This window comes from Dipteris shenzhenensis, chromosome 11, assembly GCF_047967505.1.
Source record: "Dipteris shenzhenensis isolate YYH24624 ecotype China chromosome 11, Dip_SZ_1.0, whole genome shotgun sequence".
Classification (NCBI taxonomy): domain Eukaryota; kingdom Viridiplantae; phylum Streptophyta; class Polypodiopsida; order Gleicheniales; family Dipteridaceae; genus Dipteris; species Dipteris shenzhenensis.
The window spans coordinates 22,437,963-22,453,182 of record NC_141606.1 but is presented as its reverse complement, the minus strand read 5'-3'; the positions used below and the strand labels follow the sequence as shown (position 1 = coordinate 22,453,182).

General features: G+C 43.5%; 1 protein-coding gene across 3 annotated transcripts in view; it reads left to right on the top strand.

The window, feature by feature from the left end:
* The window catches only part of COAD (4-phosphopantetheine adenylyltransferase), a 34,899-nt gene extending 20,515 nt beyond the window's left edge, over window positions 1-14,384 (top strand). The window contains exons 4-7 of one of the 3 annotated variants that reach the window (XM_087381012.1): window positions 12,263-12,322; window positions 12,490-12,584; window positions 13,270-13,339; window positions 13,800-14,384. In XM_087381012.1, coding sequence (XP_087237138.1) covers window positions 12,263-12,322; window positions 12,490-12,584; window positions 13,270-13,339; window positions 13,800-13,892 — 318 coding nt within the window. In that variant the 3' untranslated portion in view covers window positions 13,893-14,384. The remainder of the gene's footprint in view (window positions 1-12,262; window positions 12,323-12,489; window positions 12,585-13,269; window positions 13,340-13,799) is intronic. The other 2 variants (XM_087381011.1, XM_087381010.1) reach the window with 2 other exon arrangements.
* The last annotated feature ends 836 nt before the right edge of the window (window positions 14,385-15,220 follow it).

The following is a 15,220-nucleotide window of genomic DNA, read 5'->3' as shown; positions in this document are numbered from 1 at the left end:
TCCCCATATAAAAGGTACTTTATCTGAGGTCAGATCAGTCAATGGCGATACTATTTCGGAATATCATTTGATATGCCTTCTATAAAATTGGACAAATCCCAAGAATGATCGCAAAAGGCGGTCAGACTCTGAGGGATTGGCCAAGTTAGTATCGCAACCACTTTCTTCGGATCCATTTCTACCCCCCCTGGAGTAATTATGAATGCTAAATATTCAAGCCTAACCATACACAGTATAGTTTTCTTTTTATTTACATAAAGATTAGCTTTCCTCAAAGTACTGAACACTATTCTTAAGTGTTCACGATGCTCAGTAATACTTTTACTGAATACTAGAATATCGTTAATAAAATGTACTACAAACTTTCCGATATACGGACGTAGTAAATCGTTCATAAGCATGACGAATGTAGCTGGAGCATTGGTAAGTCCGAAGGGCATTACCAAAAACTCATAATGACCAAACCTGCTTCTGAAAGCGGTTTTATGCACATCCTCGGCTCTAATCCGGATCTGATGGTAGCCACACTTAGGATCTATCTTGCTGAAAATCACGCTCCATGTAATACATCTAGCAAATCATCAATCCGAGCCATAGGATACCTGTGCTTAACAGTGATATTATTTAATGCTCTGTAATCTATACAGAGGCGAAACGTATCATCCTTTTTCTTCTTTAATATCACTGGCGAAGCAAAAGGTGAGAAACTTGGTTGAATTTGCCCCAACTTGAGGTATTCTCCCAGTTGTCTATGCACCTCCGCCTCTTCAATAAAACTCATTCTATAGGGAGGTCTATTTACAGGTTCTGCTTCCGGGATCAGTTCAATCTTATGCTGAACATTCCGATCTGGAGGTAACCCATAAGGTAGTTCATCCCTAAAACAGTCAGAGAACTCCTCTGCTGTAAGATTAGCCAGCTTGGCCATCTCACCACTTTGCGCAACATCAGTGCTAGCCGAAGAATCATCAACCGGCTCTACCGATGCTGTACAAAGGAATAAAAACTCTTCTTGAGCTTTTCGGATTTCCATCACGGAAACCAACTGTCCTTGAGGTATATCTTTCTCACCTCGTAAGACATAAAGCACATCATTCATCTCGAATTGATATACGTGCTTTTTCCAATCAATGGCTGGATTCTTCCTAGAATGCTACGCCATACCCAGGGCTATATCTGCATGAGCAAGCTTGGTCATTTCAAAATCAAGCTTCTCAGCATAGTCCGGAATACGAAGCCCCAACTGGGTAACCCTTTGGTCCCATACTTCAGTTGAACTTCCATCTGCCATCCTGACTGTATACGCATAGTCAGATGGGTTAGTCTTTAACTTCAGCCTCTTCACGAGCTTGGAGTTAATCACATTGTGAGTTGACGCCGAGTCAAACAACACAATGACATCATGATTGGCCACTTGCCCTTTCATTTTAATTAACTCCGTATCATTAAAGGCTGTATACCCCGTTGCTGCGGGCTTAGATAGGATGTTATCAGGTGCACTCGTTACTAGCTTAGCAACAGACACACATAACAAACAAGGTACTGACCTCTGAGAAGATCCCGCTAGCTGAATCTGCATCTCTTCCGCTCTGGGACTTCCCTCCATTTCCATGTCGCATTCTGAGACTACCATCTCAGCCATCCGACGATCCTTATGACGTGGACAATCCTTCCACTGATGAGGCTGAAGGCAACCAAAACAGAAGCCTTCTCTCCTCGCCTTTTCTCTTTGCTCTGGGTTTAAGGGAGACTTAGACCAAGCCCGGGCTGCCATTGGTGTTACTTTCCTCTTCACCCCAATGGTGGTACTTGATTTAGGAGTTTCAGCTGGTTTCGCCTGCTTGGCTTGACCACTCGGCTGAGAATCACTCCCTTTACTAATCCATTTCTTCTTAAACCCAGATTTCTTTTGGTACCCATATTGGGTCCCGACCTGTGAAAACCCACTTGGCCTGCTGCCCTTGGCATCTTCATAGTTCAGGGCTATGGCTATTGCATCATCCAACGTGTTCGCGTACTTAGCCCGAACTTTCATTTTAATCCGATCATTCAATCCAAATATGAAATCTTTCACTTGGATTGATTGAGGCAGGGGTTCATCGACCTTCATTACGCTCTCTCGAAACTTATCAGTGTATTCTACCACTAACAAATTTCTCTGACGAAGGTTCCTATATTGATCCCAAGCTCGGGATGCTTCGTCAGGAGGTAAGAAGTGTTTCCTGAATTCTCTTTTAAACCCCTCCCAGGTAGTGGATGCTATACCATCTTTTTGTTGTTTAATCCACCACCGGTCCGCTGCCTCACTAAACATGTGGGTGGCCTTGCGGATCTTCTTGATGTCATTTCTAATTTCACAAATGGCGAACGCCTCGTGCCATTTGTGTAGCCAGGTCTCAATGACATCAGAACTACGGTCATTCATCCGACCAGAATACTTTTCCGGCCTGTAATTGGCAATATTTGGTACTTTAGCCTTTCTAGGCTCGACCGTATGGACACTAGACTCCGGTTCCATTGGAGCCTTTCCTTTCTCATCTTGAGAAGGTCTGGTAGACATACTGTGTATCACTCTTCTAAGTTCAGACTGCCCTACATTGGCCTGTAACTGTTGCGCTAATAACTGCTGCAAGGCATCCTCAAGTAATGCAATCCTGCCAGATAAGGTGTGAGCTACTGGGCGCGACACCTGCTGGGTCGGCCGGACTCCTGACTCACCAGGGTCCCCTCTGAAAGCCCCTTCTTCTGCTTCCATTCAGGTCAATGGGTGTTTTAAAAAAAAAAAAAAAAGGACACCGCTAGAAAACTGTATTTACAAACTGACGCAATTCAGTGTACTGACACTCTGACACAATTCCCTGTACTAGGGAATACCTGCAATCCCAGATTCACACTAACTAGGCATTTGATACAGGCATCTATCCCAAATCCTGCTTTTCCCTATACTAGGGAAATTCCTGCAAGTCAACTCAGACTGAAACACATAGGCATAGTCTCAAGCATAATCTGTCCCTGCTATAGCATCGAACCTTCATGCAGACTAATTATTAACAAAACCCTCTTCACGCAAGCGGAGCATCAACAAAACTAAATCAGGAAAAAAACACAGAATTGACGGATGTCAAAGAAAGCTCCCTGGTCGATCACTCCCGCTACCCGATTTGATCCCCTGGACTTTCACGTATGCAGACATCCCGAAGCCTGCAGCCTCCACGTACGGCCTGCTCTTTGATCGCAACTACAGCAGATAAATGAAACTGGTGGCCAAAGAAGTCCCAGCATACGAGCTGTTTACGTGCCCTTAGAGGGCTGCGACTGTGAGTCCGTTGCACGAGCCCCTTGATTGGCTGGTCGACGCCGCGCCTTCCAGAGGCCTTTCTCCCGTCTGACGATTACCAGATCCCCTCTCTTGGTATCACGTATCCTTCAGATTACGCTGTCCTCGCCAACCTACGGGCTAATTACGTAACGCTAACGATCTTCTTTTTTTTTCGTCGACCGTCCAGCCACCACGCTGTTCTGCGTCTAGTCCACGTATCGCATCGAAAGCCTCACGTATGTTTGGAATCTCTACATGAGCGTCGATCAAAACTCTCCGTTAAACCCACGAACCACCTCGCATCTCGTGTCTGCGCTCTGATCCTTCGACGACCGTTCGTGTCACTCTGCGCTCCACGCCTGCTATCCGCCACCAAAGATCAAAGACCCGTTTGTCACGATGCACTTCACGTACTAATTCACCATCTGTTTCGCAGGTCTTTCACCAGTAGCCTACGCTGCAACTTTCGTTTCATCGTAGATCACGAATCCCCTCTCATCCTCTAGCCTTGGCTCTGATACCAAATGTTACACACTTGCTTCTAATTACAGACAGATCACGGGAGTAGGACCAATATTGTTCCACCCAGCCAACCTTGCTGAAGCATGAGAGCTGAGAGAGATATTTCAAATTAAAAACATACGTGAACAGTGCATTCTCTTCTTTCACTAACTCCAACAAGCCCCATCTCCCTAGATGGATCTAGATGCCACATGTCATCATTAGAGGGCCTTTCTAATGCATCTTTTCACCCCTCTCTTGGGATACTTTAATTTCAATTGCCCCTAGGCACATTTCTTGCATTAGGCGAGGATTCTATACAAGATTACAAAAAAATGAAGGTAGTACAAGTCAAGCGCAAGATATCCCCAAAGTCATTGAGGTGGGTGATTACGCTTTGAAACAGCTGCAAATACATGATCATGTCTCCTTGGAATGAGGAATAACCAGCTTGGTGTAGTTCACTCTTTGTGCCATTGTTCAATGGTTCTCTTCTGAAACTTTTTTATTTGGAAGCTTCTTGTGTCGTGATACAGCTTTCCATTTTGGTGAGTAGTCTCCTGTAGGATTGAGTCTCATCTTTTCGCAATTCGTGAACATGGATTGTTCATAAATAGATGAGGGATTGTCAACCTTGATGGTGCAGAGGATGACTGTTTGACTGCTTGGCAGGTCTTGGTCCATATCAACATCATGAAAACAGAGCACACCTGCTTTAGGTCATATATTTGTAAAGGATTATCTTTATTCTATCTTTGTTGAAATCCCACAAACGCCTTCGTGATTCAACAGTGCCCCATTAGCAGTCTAATGTAGTTCTAGTTTTGCTAGGATCAGATACAATAATTGTCTAGTGGTTGTATATATTGGATCAATCAGGACATTTTGCTTGATCGTTGTTGTCATCATTGGCAGATAGTAGGGAACGGAAAATCTTTGTCTTCTTTGGGTCACTCAGGCACTAGGCATTATAGTAAGTACACAATTGTGAAGAAAGGACAGCTTTCCACCACGATGTCAGCTTTGATCTCTAGAGTGAGTGCAAAGTAGTGTCTGTGGGCTCGTGACACGTCCTAGCACTCCTGAAACCCCTGATCTGCAAAACAACCACACACAATATCAGATCTGAGCAGGTTGCTCACCACCCAACCATGACATCTACGGGATGTGATCCCGAATCAGAAGATGTCCCCTCCGAGCCCGAGCTGAGCTACTGGCACGAACTCCCAATCAGATCCAAACCAGCCTGGTGTCCCATACCACCAGGTGGCGCTGTGAAGCCCCGGATCTGCCACTGGGCCTTGGGCTACGCTAAGATGCAGGCGCGCGTCCGCGACTCAATCCAGGATCAGACCTGGCACCTGGGAACGAAACTTGCTCCCAACTGCACACTGAGAACTGAACCTCCTGGGCCTCTTTTATAGACTCGGGCCCCGGCGCCAAAAATAGCGAAGACCTATAAATAGTTCGTACCCTTGCCACTCAACCCGAGAATCAAGCCTGCCTAGCTCTAAGCCTCCCCAGGCTAACCTGAGCTAGTTCTGTGTACCTAGTACACGTCAGATACCAATCCGTGCACATGACATACTCCCCCTCCTCTAAGAACTCACTCCTGAGTTCGGTAAAAAACCCGGAAATGTTTTTGTAGGTTTTGTAATGTCCCCCATGTTGCATCCTTCTCAACACGATCCTTCCACTTGATCTTGTATTCCGTGATAGTACGATTACGAATCTGTCTTTCACGAAATTCAAGAATACACTCAGGTTTGTGAGGAATAAAAGTCAAATCTGTAACTTCTATAATCTCATGAGGAGAAACAAGTTGATCATCTGCACCAAAGACTTCTTTCAGTCTACTAACATGAAAGACAGGATGTACTTTAACATCAGGAGGCAATTCTAGTCGATATGCAACTGGTCCAATTCTTTTAATGACCTTGAAAGGACCACAGTATCTGGGGGATAATTTCGGAACCAAACCAGTACTTAGGCTCTTGGATTCCTTAGGAATTCGCAAATATACCATCGTTCCTTCAGAGAACTCTCTGGGTGAACGATGTCTATTAGCATAAAATCTGTCCCGATCTTGGGCACTTCTAATAGACTCCTTGGCAAACTGCAACATTTCCTGCATATCTAGCAAGAAGTTCTTAGCAGCATCATTTTGAATCCCTTTTAATCCAACCATAACTGGTGACTTAGGTTGAAACCCGTACATAAGCATAAAAGGACTGTAACCCGTACTAGAACGCTTTGCACTGTTGTAAGCAAATTCAATCATAGGTAGATAATCTTCCCATGAAGACTGTCTCTTAGATACATATGCCCGAAGCATGTCTTCAACCAACTGGTTGACCTTCTCTGTACTGCCATCGGATTGTGCATGATCCGAGGAACTCATACTGAGAGTAGTTTCCAACTTCTCAAATACAAGTGTCCAAAAGTTACTTGTAAACTTTGAGTCCCTGTCACTGACTATGTCAGATGGCAAACCATACAGCTTAAACAAGTGGTCCACAAACTTGTGAGCCAGCTGAACAGCTGAAATAGTTGTTCTAGTAGGTAAGAATCTAGCCATTTTTGTCAAACGGTCGACTATGACCCAAATGGAGTCATGACCCTTGCGCGTTCGAGGCAAACCAGTAATAAAATCCATGGAAATACTTTCCCATTTATTACCTGGAATCTGTAATGGCTGTAATAAACCCGCGCTTCTAAGGCGTTCGGCCTTAGTAACCTGACAAACCCGGCAACCTACTACATAGTTCTCAATAAATGCACGCATCTTAGGCCAATAAAAGGTATGCTTCACAAGAGACAGAGTCCTATGTATACCCGGATGTCCAGCACTAGGAGCATCATGACACTCCCAGAGTATCTTGGATTTAAGGTCCAGAACATCCGGCACACAAATCTTTTCATTCCGGAACAGCAAGCCGTTCCTAATCATCCACTGACCTCCCGCCGCCTATACCGTAGGTGGCACAATCCCTGAGTCCTGGTCAACCATGGAGCTCCCATCCTGGACTCTCTGCCAATAAGAACTGAAATGACTATCAGTTGCGTATAGCCCTCTCAAGGATTGAAATAGGTCTGAGGATATTTCCGTAAATGACAAAGCATTTACAAACTTAACTCGACTTAAGGCATCCGCCACACTATTCAACGAACCCTTACGATAACGTATTTCGAAATCAAAATCCTGCATTAATTCTGCCCATCTAGCTTTCCTTCCCCTCAATTCTGATCCATCACACACATACTTAATTGACTGATGATCAGTCAATACCAGGAACTTTGAACCATACAAGTAGTGTCTCCAAACCTTAAGAGCATACACTACAGCATAAAGTTCCTTCTCGAGTGTGGGCCAACGATATTGAGTGTCGTCTAGCTTCTTACTCTCGAAAGCTACAGGTCTGCCCTCTTGGAATAGAGCTGCCCCAATCGCATAATCGCTCGCATCGGCCTCTAAAACATAAGGCCGGGTAGGATCGGGTAATGCAAGAACGGGTGCTTCCTTGATAGAAAACTTCAAGGTTTCAAAAGCCTTGTTCATTGCATCATTCCAAGAGATCGTCTGGGTAGATCTGCGTCCACGACTTTTCAATATGTTTGTCAGGGGTGCCGTGATATGTGAATAATCACGCACAGATTTTCGAAGAAATACCGTAAATCCTAGGAAAGAACGAAGTTGTTTCACAGTCTGAGGGATAGGCCATTCTAAAACCTTCTGGATACGATCCAGATCAATGCTAATACCTTCAGAAGAAATCTTGTGTCCTAAGTAAATGATCTCCTTCATAAAGAAGTCACATTTACTCATCTTGGCATAGAGCTTATGCTGTCTTAGAACAACTAAGACAACCCGGAGGTGTCCTATGTGATCCTCAAGCGTTTTACTATATACCAAGATGTCATCTAAGAACACTACAACAAATTTGCCCAGAAAATCCCTGAACAAATCGTTCATCATCTGCTGAAAAGTAGGAGCATTGGTCAAACCAAAAGGTAATACCAGAAACTCGTAATGACCATACCTAGTTCGGAATGCGGTCCTATCTATGTGTTTAGCATAGATACGGATTTGGTGATAACCCATACGCAAATCAATCTTAGTGAAATACTTCGCTCCGGCCAAACGGTCTATCAAATCATCGGAATGAGGTAGAGGATATCGATTCTTAATTGTCACTTTATTTAATCGTTTATAATCTATACACATTCTCCAGGAAGAATCTTTCTTCTTTCTTAGGAGAACAGGTGCACTCCAAGGTGATTTGCTTGGGCGTATATAGCCCATATTCAGGTAATCCTGTAGCTGGGTAGCTAACTCATCCTCCTCTACCTGGCTCATCCTATAAGGTGGTACACTGATAGGTTGAGTCCCTGGGACTAAGTCTATGCGATGATCTACTGCCCGTTTTGGAGGTAAACCTTCCGGTAGTTGAGCAGGGAATACATCTTTAAAACTATCTAACAACATTCTCAATTCACGGTGTTCAAACACACTTAAATCATTTTTGTTTATTACAGAGACAACAAATGAAGAAAGCGGAATCAAAACACACTGATAGACATCATAATGAGAAGTGTTTAATATATTCCGAAGCTGCATCGCAGATACAATAGGTCCCTGAGAAGAGGGAATTTTATCACACTGAATACAAAATTGGGTGTCCTTATCTACAAAAGAAAGTGTATGCTCCGTCCATCCAATCTGAATATTGTGGGTTTTAAACCACTCTATTCCGATCAACAAGTCTACATGCTCCAGATGCATAACATAACATGTAAGAGCCCCTGTGTAGGCTTGAATCCGGATGGGAAGCGCTTCAACCTTGCGATCCCAAAACTGCTTCCCAGCTGGAAGCTGCACCTCATAGGTGTGGTCGCTAGGTACTGTGGACAGCCCCATCTTCTGCACAAATTTGTAATTAACAAAGTTGTGAGAGCTGCCCGGATCAAAGAGAATGTGAACCTGTTGGTCCATAACTTCTCCATAAACTCGGAAAAGATCATGGGAACCAAACAACGAAGTATTGAAAGTGCAATTACAAGAAAGTGGGCAGGTAATGACATTTACAGAAATACCTGTCATCGAGACTTGGTTCGCTCCCTTGGCTTTGGTACGTGTACCGGCCTGGAGCTTCGGTCCAAGCACCAACTTTTGGTTCTTGCGCTTTGGACACTCATTCTTGGTGTGGCCCCGCTCCTCGCAATAGAAGCAACGTCCTTCTTTCTTGAGCCTCAAAGTACGAAGGAAACGGGCTTTACCATTCTTTGCTGGAGTCAAGTTTTTCTTGGAGGCGTTGTCCGTAGACTTCGTCTCCCCAGTACCAGTCGTAGGCTGAAAGAACTTGCGTTTGTTCTTTCCACTCGTGACGGAAACTTGGTTACACAAGTGGCAGGTACACTTCCATTTCCACCCCTATCCAGATGAGAAAAAGATCCAGCTTGCAGCAGGGTTCATGTCAGGTAAAGCCTTGCTATGGTGGAAAGAACTCCAGCCTAAGCCTGATACTTGGACAGATTTTGAGGGGATCTTCAGGAAGGAGTTCCTGAAGAAGGAGGATGATACGATATCGTTGGCAAGCTCAAGGCCCTCGATATGTCAAAATTAAACTTGACCTTTGAAGTTTATCTTCAAAGATTTAGGGATCTGCAAACCAGGGCCACTAAAATGGATCCAGTGACCTTGTTAGGTTTCTTCGTGGATGGTTTGCCAGACTCCTACAAGTTGCAGATAAAGAACAACAAATGCACAACGTTGCAGGAGGCCATGACTTATGCGCGCATATACGATGATACCATGGCCGGTGCCAAAGCAACTACAGTGTCAACTATCTCCTTTGTTCTGGACTTTTGATCTCCCGGAAAAGGGTCTGGAGTTATGTTCGGGCCTAGCACTGAAGCCATGGCATCCACATGCGTGAGTGCCTGCACGGTGCTAGCCAGAAGAGTGAGAGTCGCTTGAATCCCTTGGAGTTGCGGTGTCAACCCCGTTTGATTTGCATTAACCTGCTCGAATTTTCCATCCAGAGCAGTGGTAAATTCACTGAAGGCCTTTTTCGTAATCAGGTCATCATAAAGACCCTGATCCTCCTCTCCCACAGGAGTGTAATCCAAATCCTGCTCTCCCATGGTGAACTCGGGATTTGCAGCATCAGACATGACTGAAATCTGATTTGAATACGAACTGAGAGAAATAATTGACTGAAACGAAGCACAGAGGAGAATGGAGCAGAGGAAAACCGTCCCAAGAGATGCCGACGGAAAGAGATGCTGGAAACTGGCGAACCGGAAGCCCACGAATCCCGAGACCTCGCTGAACCCGCTACCGGATGCACGTGCGAAATCCTGCAGCAACCGTGCTGCTGATGTGGCTGTACGGTCTGCTGACGCAGGCCGTAAGGTTCTGACGGAGGCTGTACAGGTGCTGACGTGGACTGTACGGCGTCCGTACAGTCTGCGGGTACCGGCTCGGAGCAGGAGGTGCTGACGCAGGCAGGGTTCGCTGCTGCGTGTACCGTACAGATGGCGCTGGCTGACGCAAGCAGTGTACGGCTGATGACATAGGCTGGCGCAGATTGTACGGTGCAGTTGCAGAGCCGTACGGTTGGCGATGGCTGACGTAGGCTGCGTACAGTGGCTGACGCAGGCTGGCGCAGGCTGGCGCAGGTACGGACAGGCTGAAGCAGGCTGGCGCAGGCAGGCTCACGATTCGAGGAGCTGCTTCAAGGCTCTAGGCTAGGCTGAGGGTAAGCTGGTACCCTGCCCCATCTATATAGGGAGCAGGGCAGCCTTATTTGGAAGCTCTGCTTCCAAAAAAGGCCAAGCTCCCCTAGCTTTGGAGGGGGTGCTTTTTCGAAAAAGCACCCTCTACGCAGGCTGACACAGCCTGTTCGCTGCCCTTTGAGCCTCTCCTTGCACCCGCCTGTTACCGTACTGCCCTGGGCGTCACCTCTACACCTCCCTTGCAGCCTTTTCGCCTCTCTCTCCTACCTTTCTGCTCACTCTCCACTTCCTACAGCCTTCTCTCACAGGCCCTTTCAGGGATCTCGAAATCTCTCCCTCCTTTTCTTCTTCCTTTTCCCAGATATCTCTCCACCCCTCCTATCCCAGGTATCCAGCAAAAACGCAGCAACAGATTTCGAAATTTAGGGCATACCTGGAGGAAAAACACGTCAAAAGTTCTCGCATCAGAAGTTCCTACCTCAGGAGCTGGCTCTGATACCAACTGACTCGTCCCAGCACTCCTGAAACCCCTGATTTGCAAAACAACCACACACAATATCAGATCTGAGCAGGCTGCTCACCACCCAACCATGACATCTACGGGATGTGATCCTGAATCAGAAGATGTCCCCTCCGAGCCACAAGCTGAGCTACTGGCACGAACTCCCAATCAGATCCAATCAGCCTGGTGTCCCATACCACTAGGTGGCGCTGTGAAGCTTCGGATCTGCCACTGGGCCTTGGGCTACGCTAAGATGCAGGCGCACGTCCGCGACTCAATCCAGGATCAGACTTGGCACCTGGGAACGAAACTTGCTCCCAACTGCACACTGAGAACTGAACCTCCTGGGCCTCTTTTATAGACTCGGGCCCCGGCGCCAAAAATAGCGAAGACCTATAAATAGTTCGTACCCTTGCCACTCAACCCGAGAATCAAGCCTGCCTAGCTCTAAGCCTCCCCAGGCTAACCTGAGCTAGTTCTGTGTACCTAGTACACGTCAGATACCAATCCGTGCACATGACAGCTTGATAAAGAAATTAGAATGAGAATCATTTCTGAAGAAAAAGGGACACCAGGGTGAGATTGGGTTGGGATCCTATCACCAGATGCAGAGAGTGCAAAGCAGTGTATTTAGTGAGAACCGACATCATTTCTGAAAATGGGCACCAAGATGAGATTGGCATCGGATGCTATCTTTTCCACCCAAGCACGTGCTTGCATAGTTATGGTGTCAATTTTTTTGTTTTTTGATTCAAGAACAATTCGCAGTTTCCAAGCAAAATAAGAATTGGCTTTGAATGGTATATGCCACGATCCTCAAAATTCCATTGGGTCCACATAGGAACATGAAAATGCTCGATAGAAGCAAGATGTATGCTAACTTCAGGATGTATTAATTACTCAGTCTATGGCAAAACTCTACAATTGGTATAAATTTTGTTTTTGGAAAAACATCAAGTATGTTGAACTCTTGTTCAAATACTTTGTTACTTGCAATAACCTGTTTTAAAAGATGGTTTTTGAATCGACACTCCAAATAGTGATGGTAATGTTTTATTTGAAAATAAATAAAAAAAGTACGAGAAAATATTATGTGTATTTATATGCATTTGTGTTTTTTCATTCTTTTCTATAAACATATGAATAATGTTACTGTACATCTTTACGTTTTCAAGTTGAGAATCTGACTGTTAATTTGACAGCTTCAAGACCTGATAGAGCCATTTGAGAAAAGGAAGGCAGCTGTGGATAATTACATTAAGGTATGTTAAATGTTCCTACTAGGTTGTTAGTTGCATACACAAAGCAATACATTGAGCATACACTGCTTTATAAATATTATTATTGTATTTTTAAATTCATATCAATTGATGCAAACATGTAATTGAGAGCTACTCTGACCAACAATGTGCTATTTTGGATCTTGTAGTCCATAAAGCCACATTTAGAAGTGCAAATAGAGCCTATTACAGATCCGTATGGTCCGTCCATTGTGGATGAAGAATTGGAAGCAATTGTTGTCAGGTATTGCCTACTGATTTGGCCATGAGCTCATAACAGTTGTGTTTTTCAAGTGTTTTGAAAGAATATTTTTTAAAAATATGCCATACAACTTAGAGGTGATTTTGTACATTCCGTCAAGTCCAAGGATGGACTTTTTCCAAACCTTGAATTCAAAATTCTATAAGAAGAGCATCCACGGAGCAGACTTTTGTTGCAGAGCAATCTATTCCCCTGTCCTCTAGGGGTCAAAAGGCCATACAACTTAGAGGTGACTTACTACATTCTATCAAGTCCAAGGATGGACTTTTTCCAAACCTTGAATTCAAAATTCTATAAGAAGGGCATCCGTGAGTAGACTGTTGTTGCAGAGAAATCTATTCTCATGTCATCTTGGGGTCTAAAAGGGTTTTAAACAGTCAACCAATATTTAGTTTATTCTATCTATTTTCTATAGACTAGTTTAGGCTTTACAGACACGTGGCTGCATCTAAAAAACTTGGCGCTTTTTGGAATGTGTAACGCAGTAAAGAGACAATTTCTGTTGTTGCAGAGCAATCTATTCTCATGTCATCTTGGGGTCTAAAAGGTTTTTAAACAGTCAACCAATATTTAGTTTATTCTATCTATTTTCTATAGACTAGTTTAGGCTTTACAGACACGTGGCTGCATCTAAGAAACTTGGCACTTTTTGGAATGTGTAACGCAGTAAAGAGACTATTTCTGGGGGACTCGCAGTAAACAAGAAAAGAGCTGAAAGAGGACTTACACAACTGAAGGTCTGATCTCCTCTGCCACTCGTAGTGAAAGAAATCAAGCATGTAGTCCTATATAAGCCGAACTTGCTTTGGTTCATGTTCATTCTATGTTAAGATCTGGACTTACCTGACACCCTTGTTCTGTTCTGTATGGGCCTTTTTCTTACTTGTAATGAAAATCATGTAAGGTTCCTGAGTGGATGGAATTGAAGATCACATTTATTCTCTTCTTTATGGTCAGACATCAAGCTGGGCGTTTCATTGGTGCATATGCACTTCATCTGCAATATTGGGCCTTATAATTAATGAATGAAAGTAGAAAGACGTCTGTTTGACATCTACTTTATAGATGTGCCATAATAGAATTAAAACTCTGCATTGAAATGAAGAGAGAAGACACTTGCATGAGAGCATGGTTTTTGCATAATCTAAAGCTTATTCTCTGCATAGAAGTATTCTGAGATGGGTCTTACAATTGCAGGTTGAGGTAATTGAGTTGGTGGAAGAGATAGGAGGAGAGAAAATAAGCTCTACCCTTGTGAGGCGGCGTTTGTTAGAGGGTAAAATGAGCTAACCATGTTTTGCTTCAGCTTGCAAACTGTTAGATACAATTCTTGAGGTAGTATTGTTCACCATTTTAAGAAGTAAAACTGCTAACGATCAGCAATTCCATTTTTTTTCTAAATGTTATCTATATTACTAAACGTAGTATGAATTGACTCGATTTCTAAAGAATTATGTGTTTTAGTCAATACATCTGCTAGGTTCTGATTTTTTCCATCCCCTTCATAGTATTGTTTGATGTTCAAAAAGAATATAGGGATATATGCATGAAACTAGTTGGTGGTACAAAGTTCAGCTAATAGAAAAGTGGATAACTTAATGGCTACTTAGAACTGAAATATTTTTCTATGACATAAACATATGCAACTGAGTAAGCCAAATGCTTGCATGTAAAGATTCGTATGAGGTATTGATCATTTTGGCCAAATTGACTAATTTTGGCATAATTGACAAATTGGAGAAGCTTATGTTGGCGCTTTAAGGCACTTTACTCGAACACACATTTGCAACATATTGTTAGGAATTTTATATGACCTAGAAGAAAAGGTTGTCCCAATGGAGAAGAGGGCAAACCTCCACTATAGTGTCACCTTTGTTTCATATACACAATATGGATTTTTAGTTTATTTTTTTAAAATGTCTTACACAATGCTTCTTTCTCTTGTAATTTTTGCATATTTGAAACCTTACTATTTTTATTATTCCAAACAAATGCGCATGTGTGCGTGCACACATGCATGCACATGCACATGATGCATTATTAATGCTTCAATATGATGCCCCTAGCGAATTGGCTGAACGGTATATGTTGCTACCATGTGTTCCTTAAGCTTGTAAATTTAATTAAGCTAACCTCCTTTGATAGTTTTATATGTCCGCTTGGTCATTATGGATCGAGTGAAATATCTAAATTGTTTCTCTTTTTGTTTCGTCTCTGTTTCTCAATTCTCATTGTCAATTTAGGATAATGTAAATGTCTAATAGCTCGGGTAGTCTCATCTATGTAGAATTTACTTGGCATTATTAGTAAGTGGGTTTGTGTTCATCAAAGGACCAAGAAGAGTGTCCCCATGCACCTTTAAGGGATAGCTTTGATAATCGTGTACTTATGCTTCTTTTAAGATGTTGGATATGTTGATAGTGCATGTAGAGAACAATGTTGCAACGTGTGCAAGAAGTGCATAGTCTTTCTATTTGTGCTCACATTCTTGAACCCTCCTAGTGTATTTATTTGGCTTTGAAGTTACATTGTTCTTTGGAATAGAGTTCTTGATTCAATACTTGAAGATGTTTGTCGTGTGTGTGCATGCTTTCAAGATGTTCCCAATGCATTTGTTG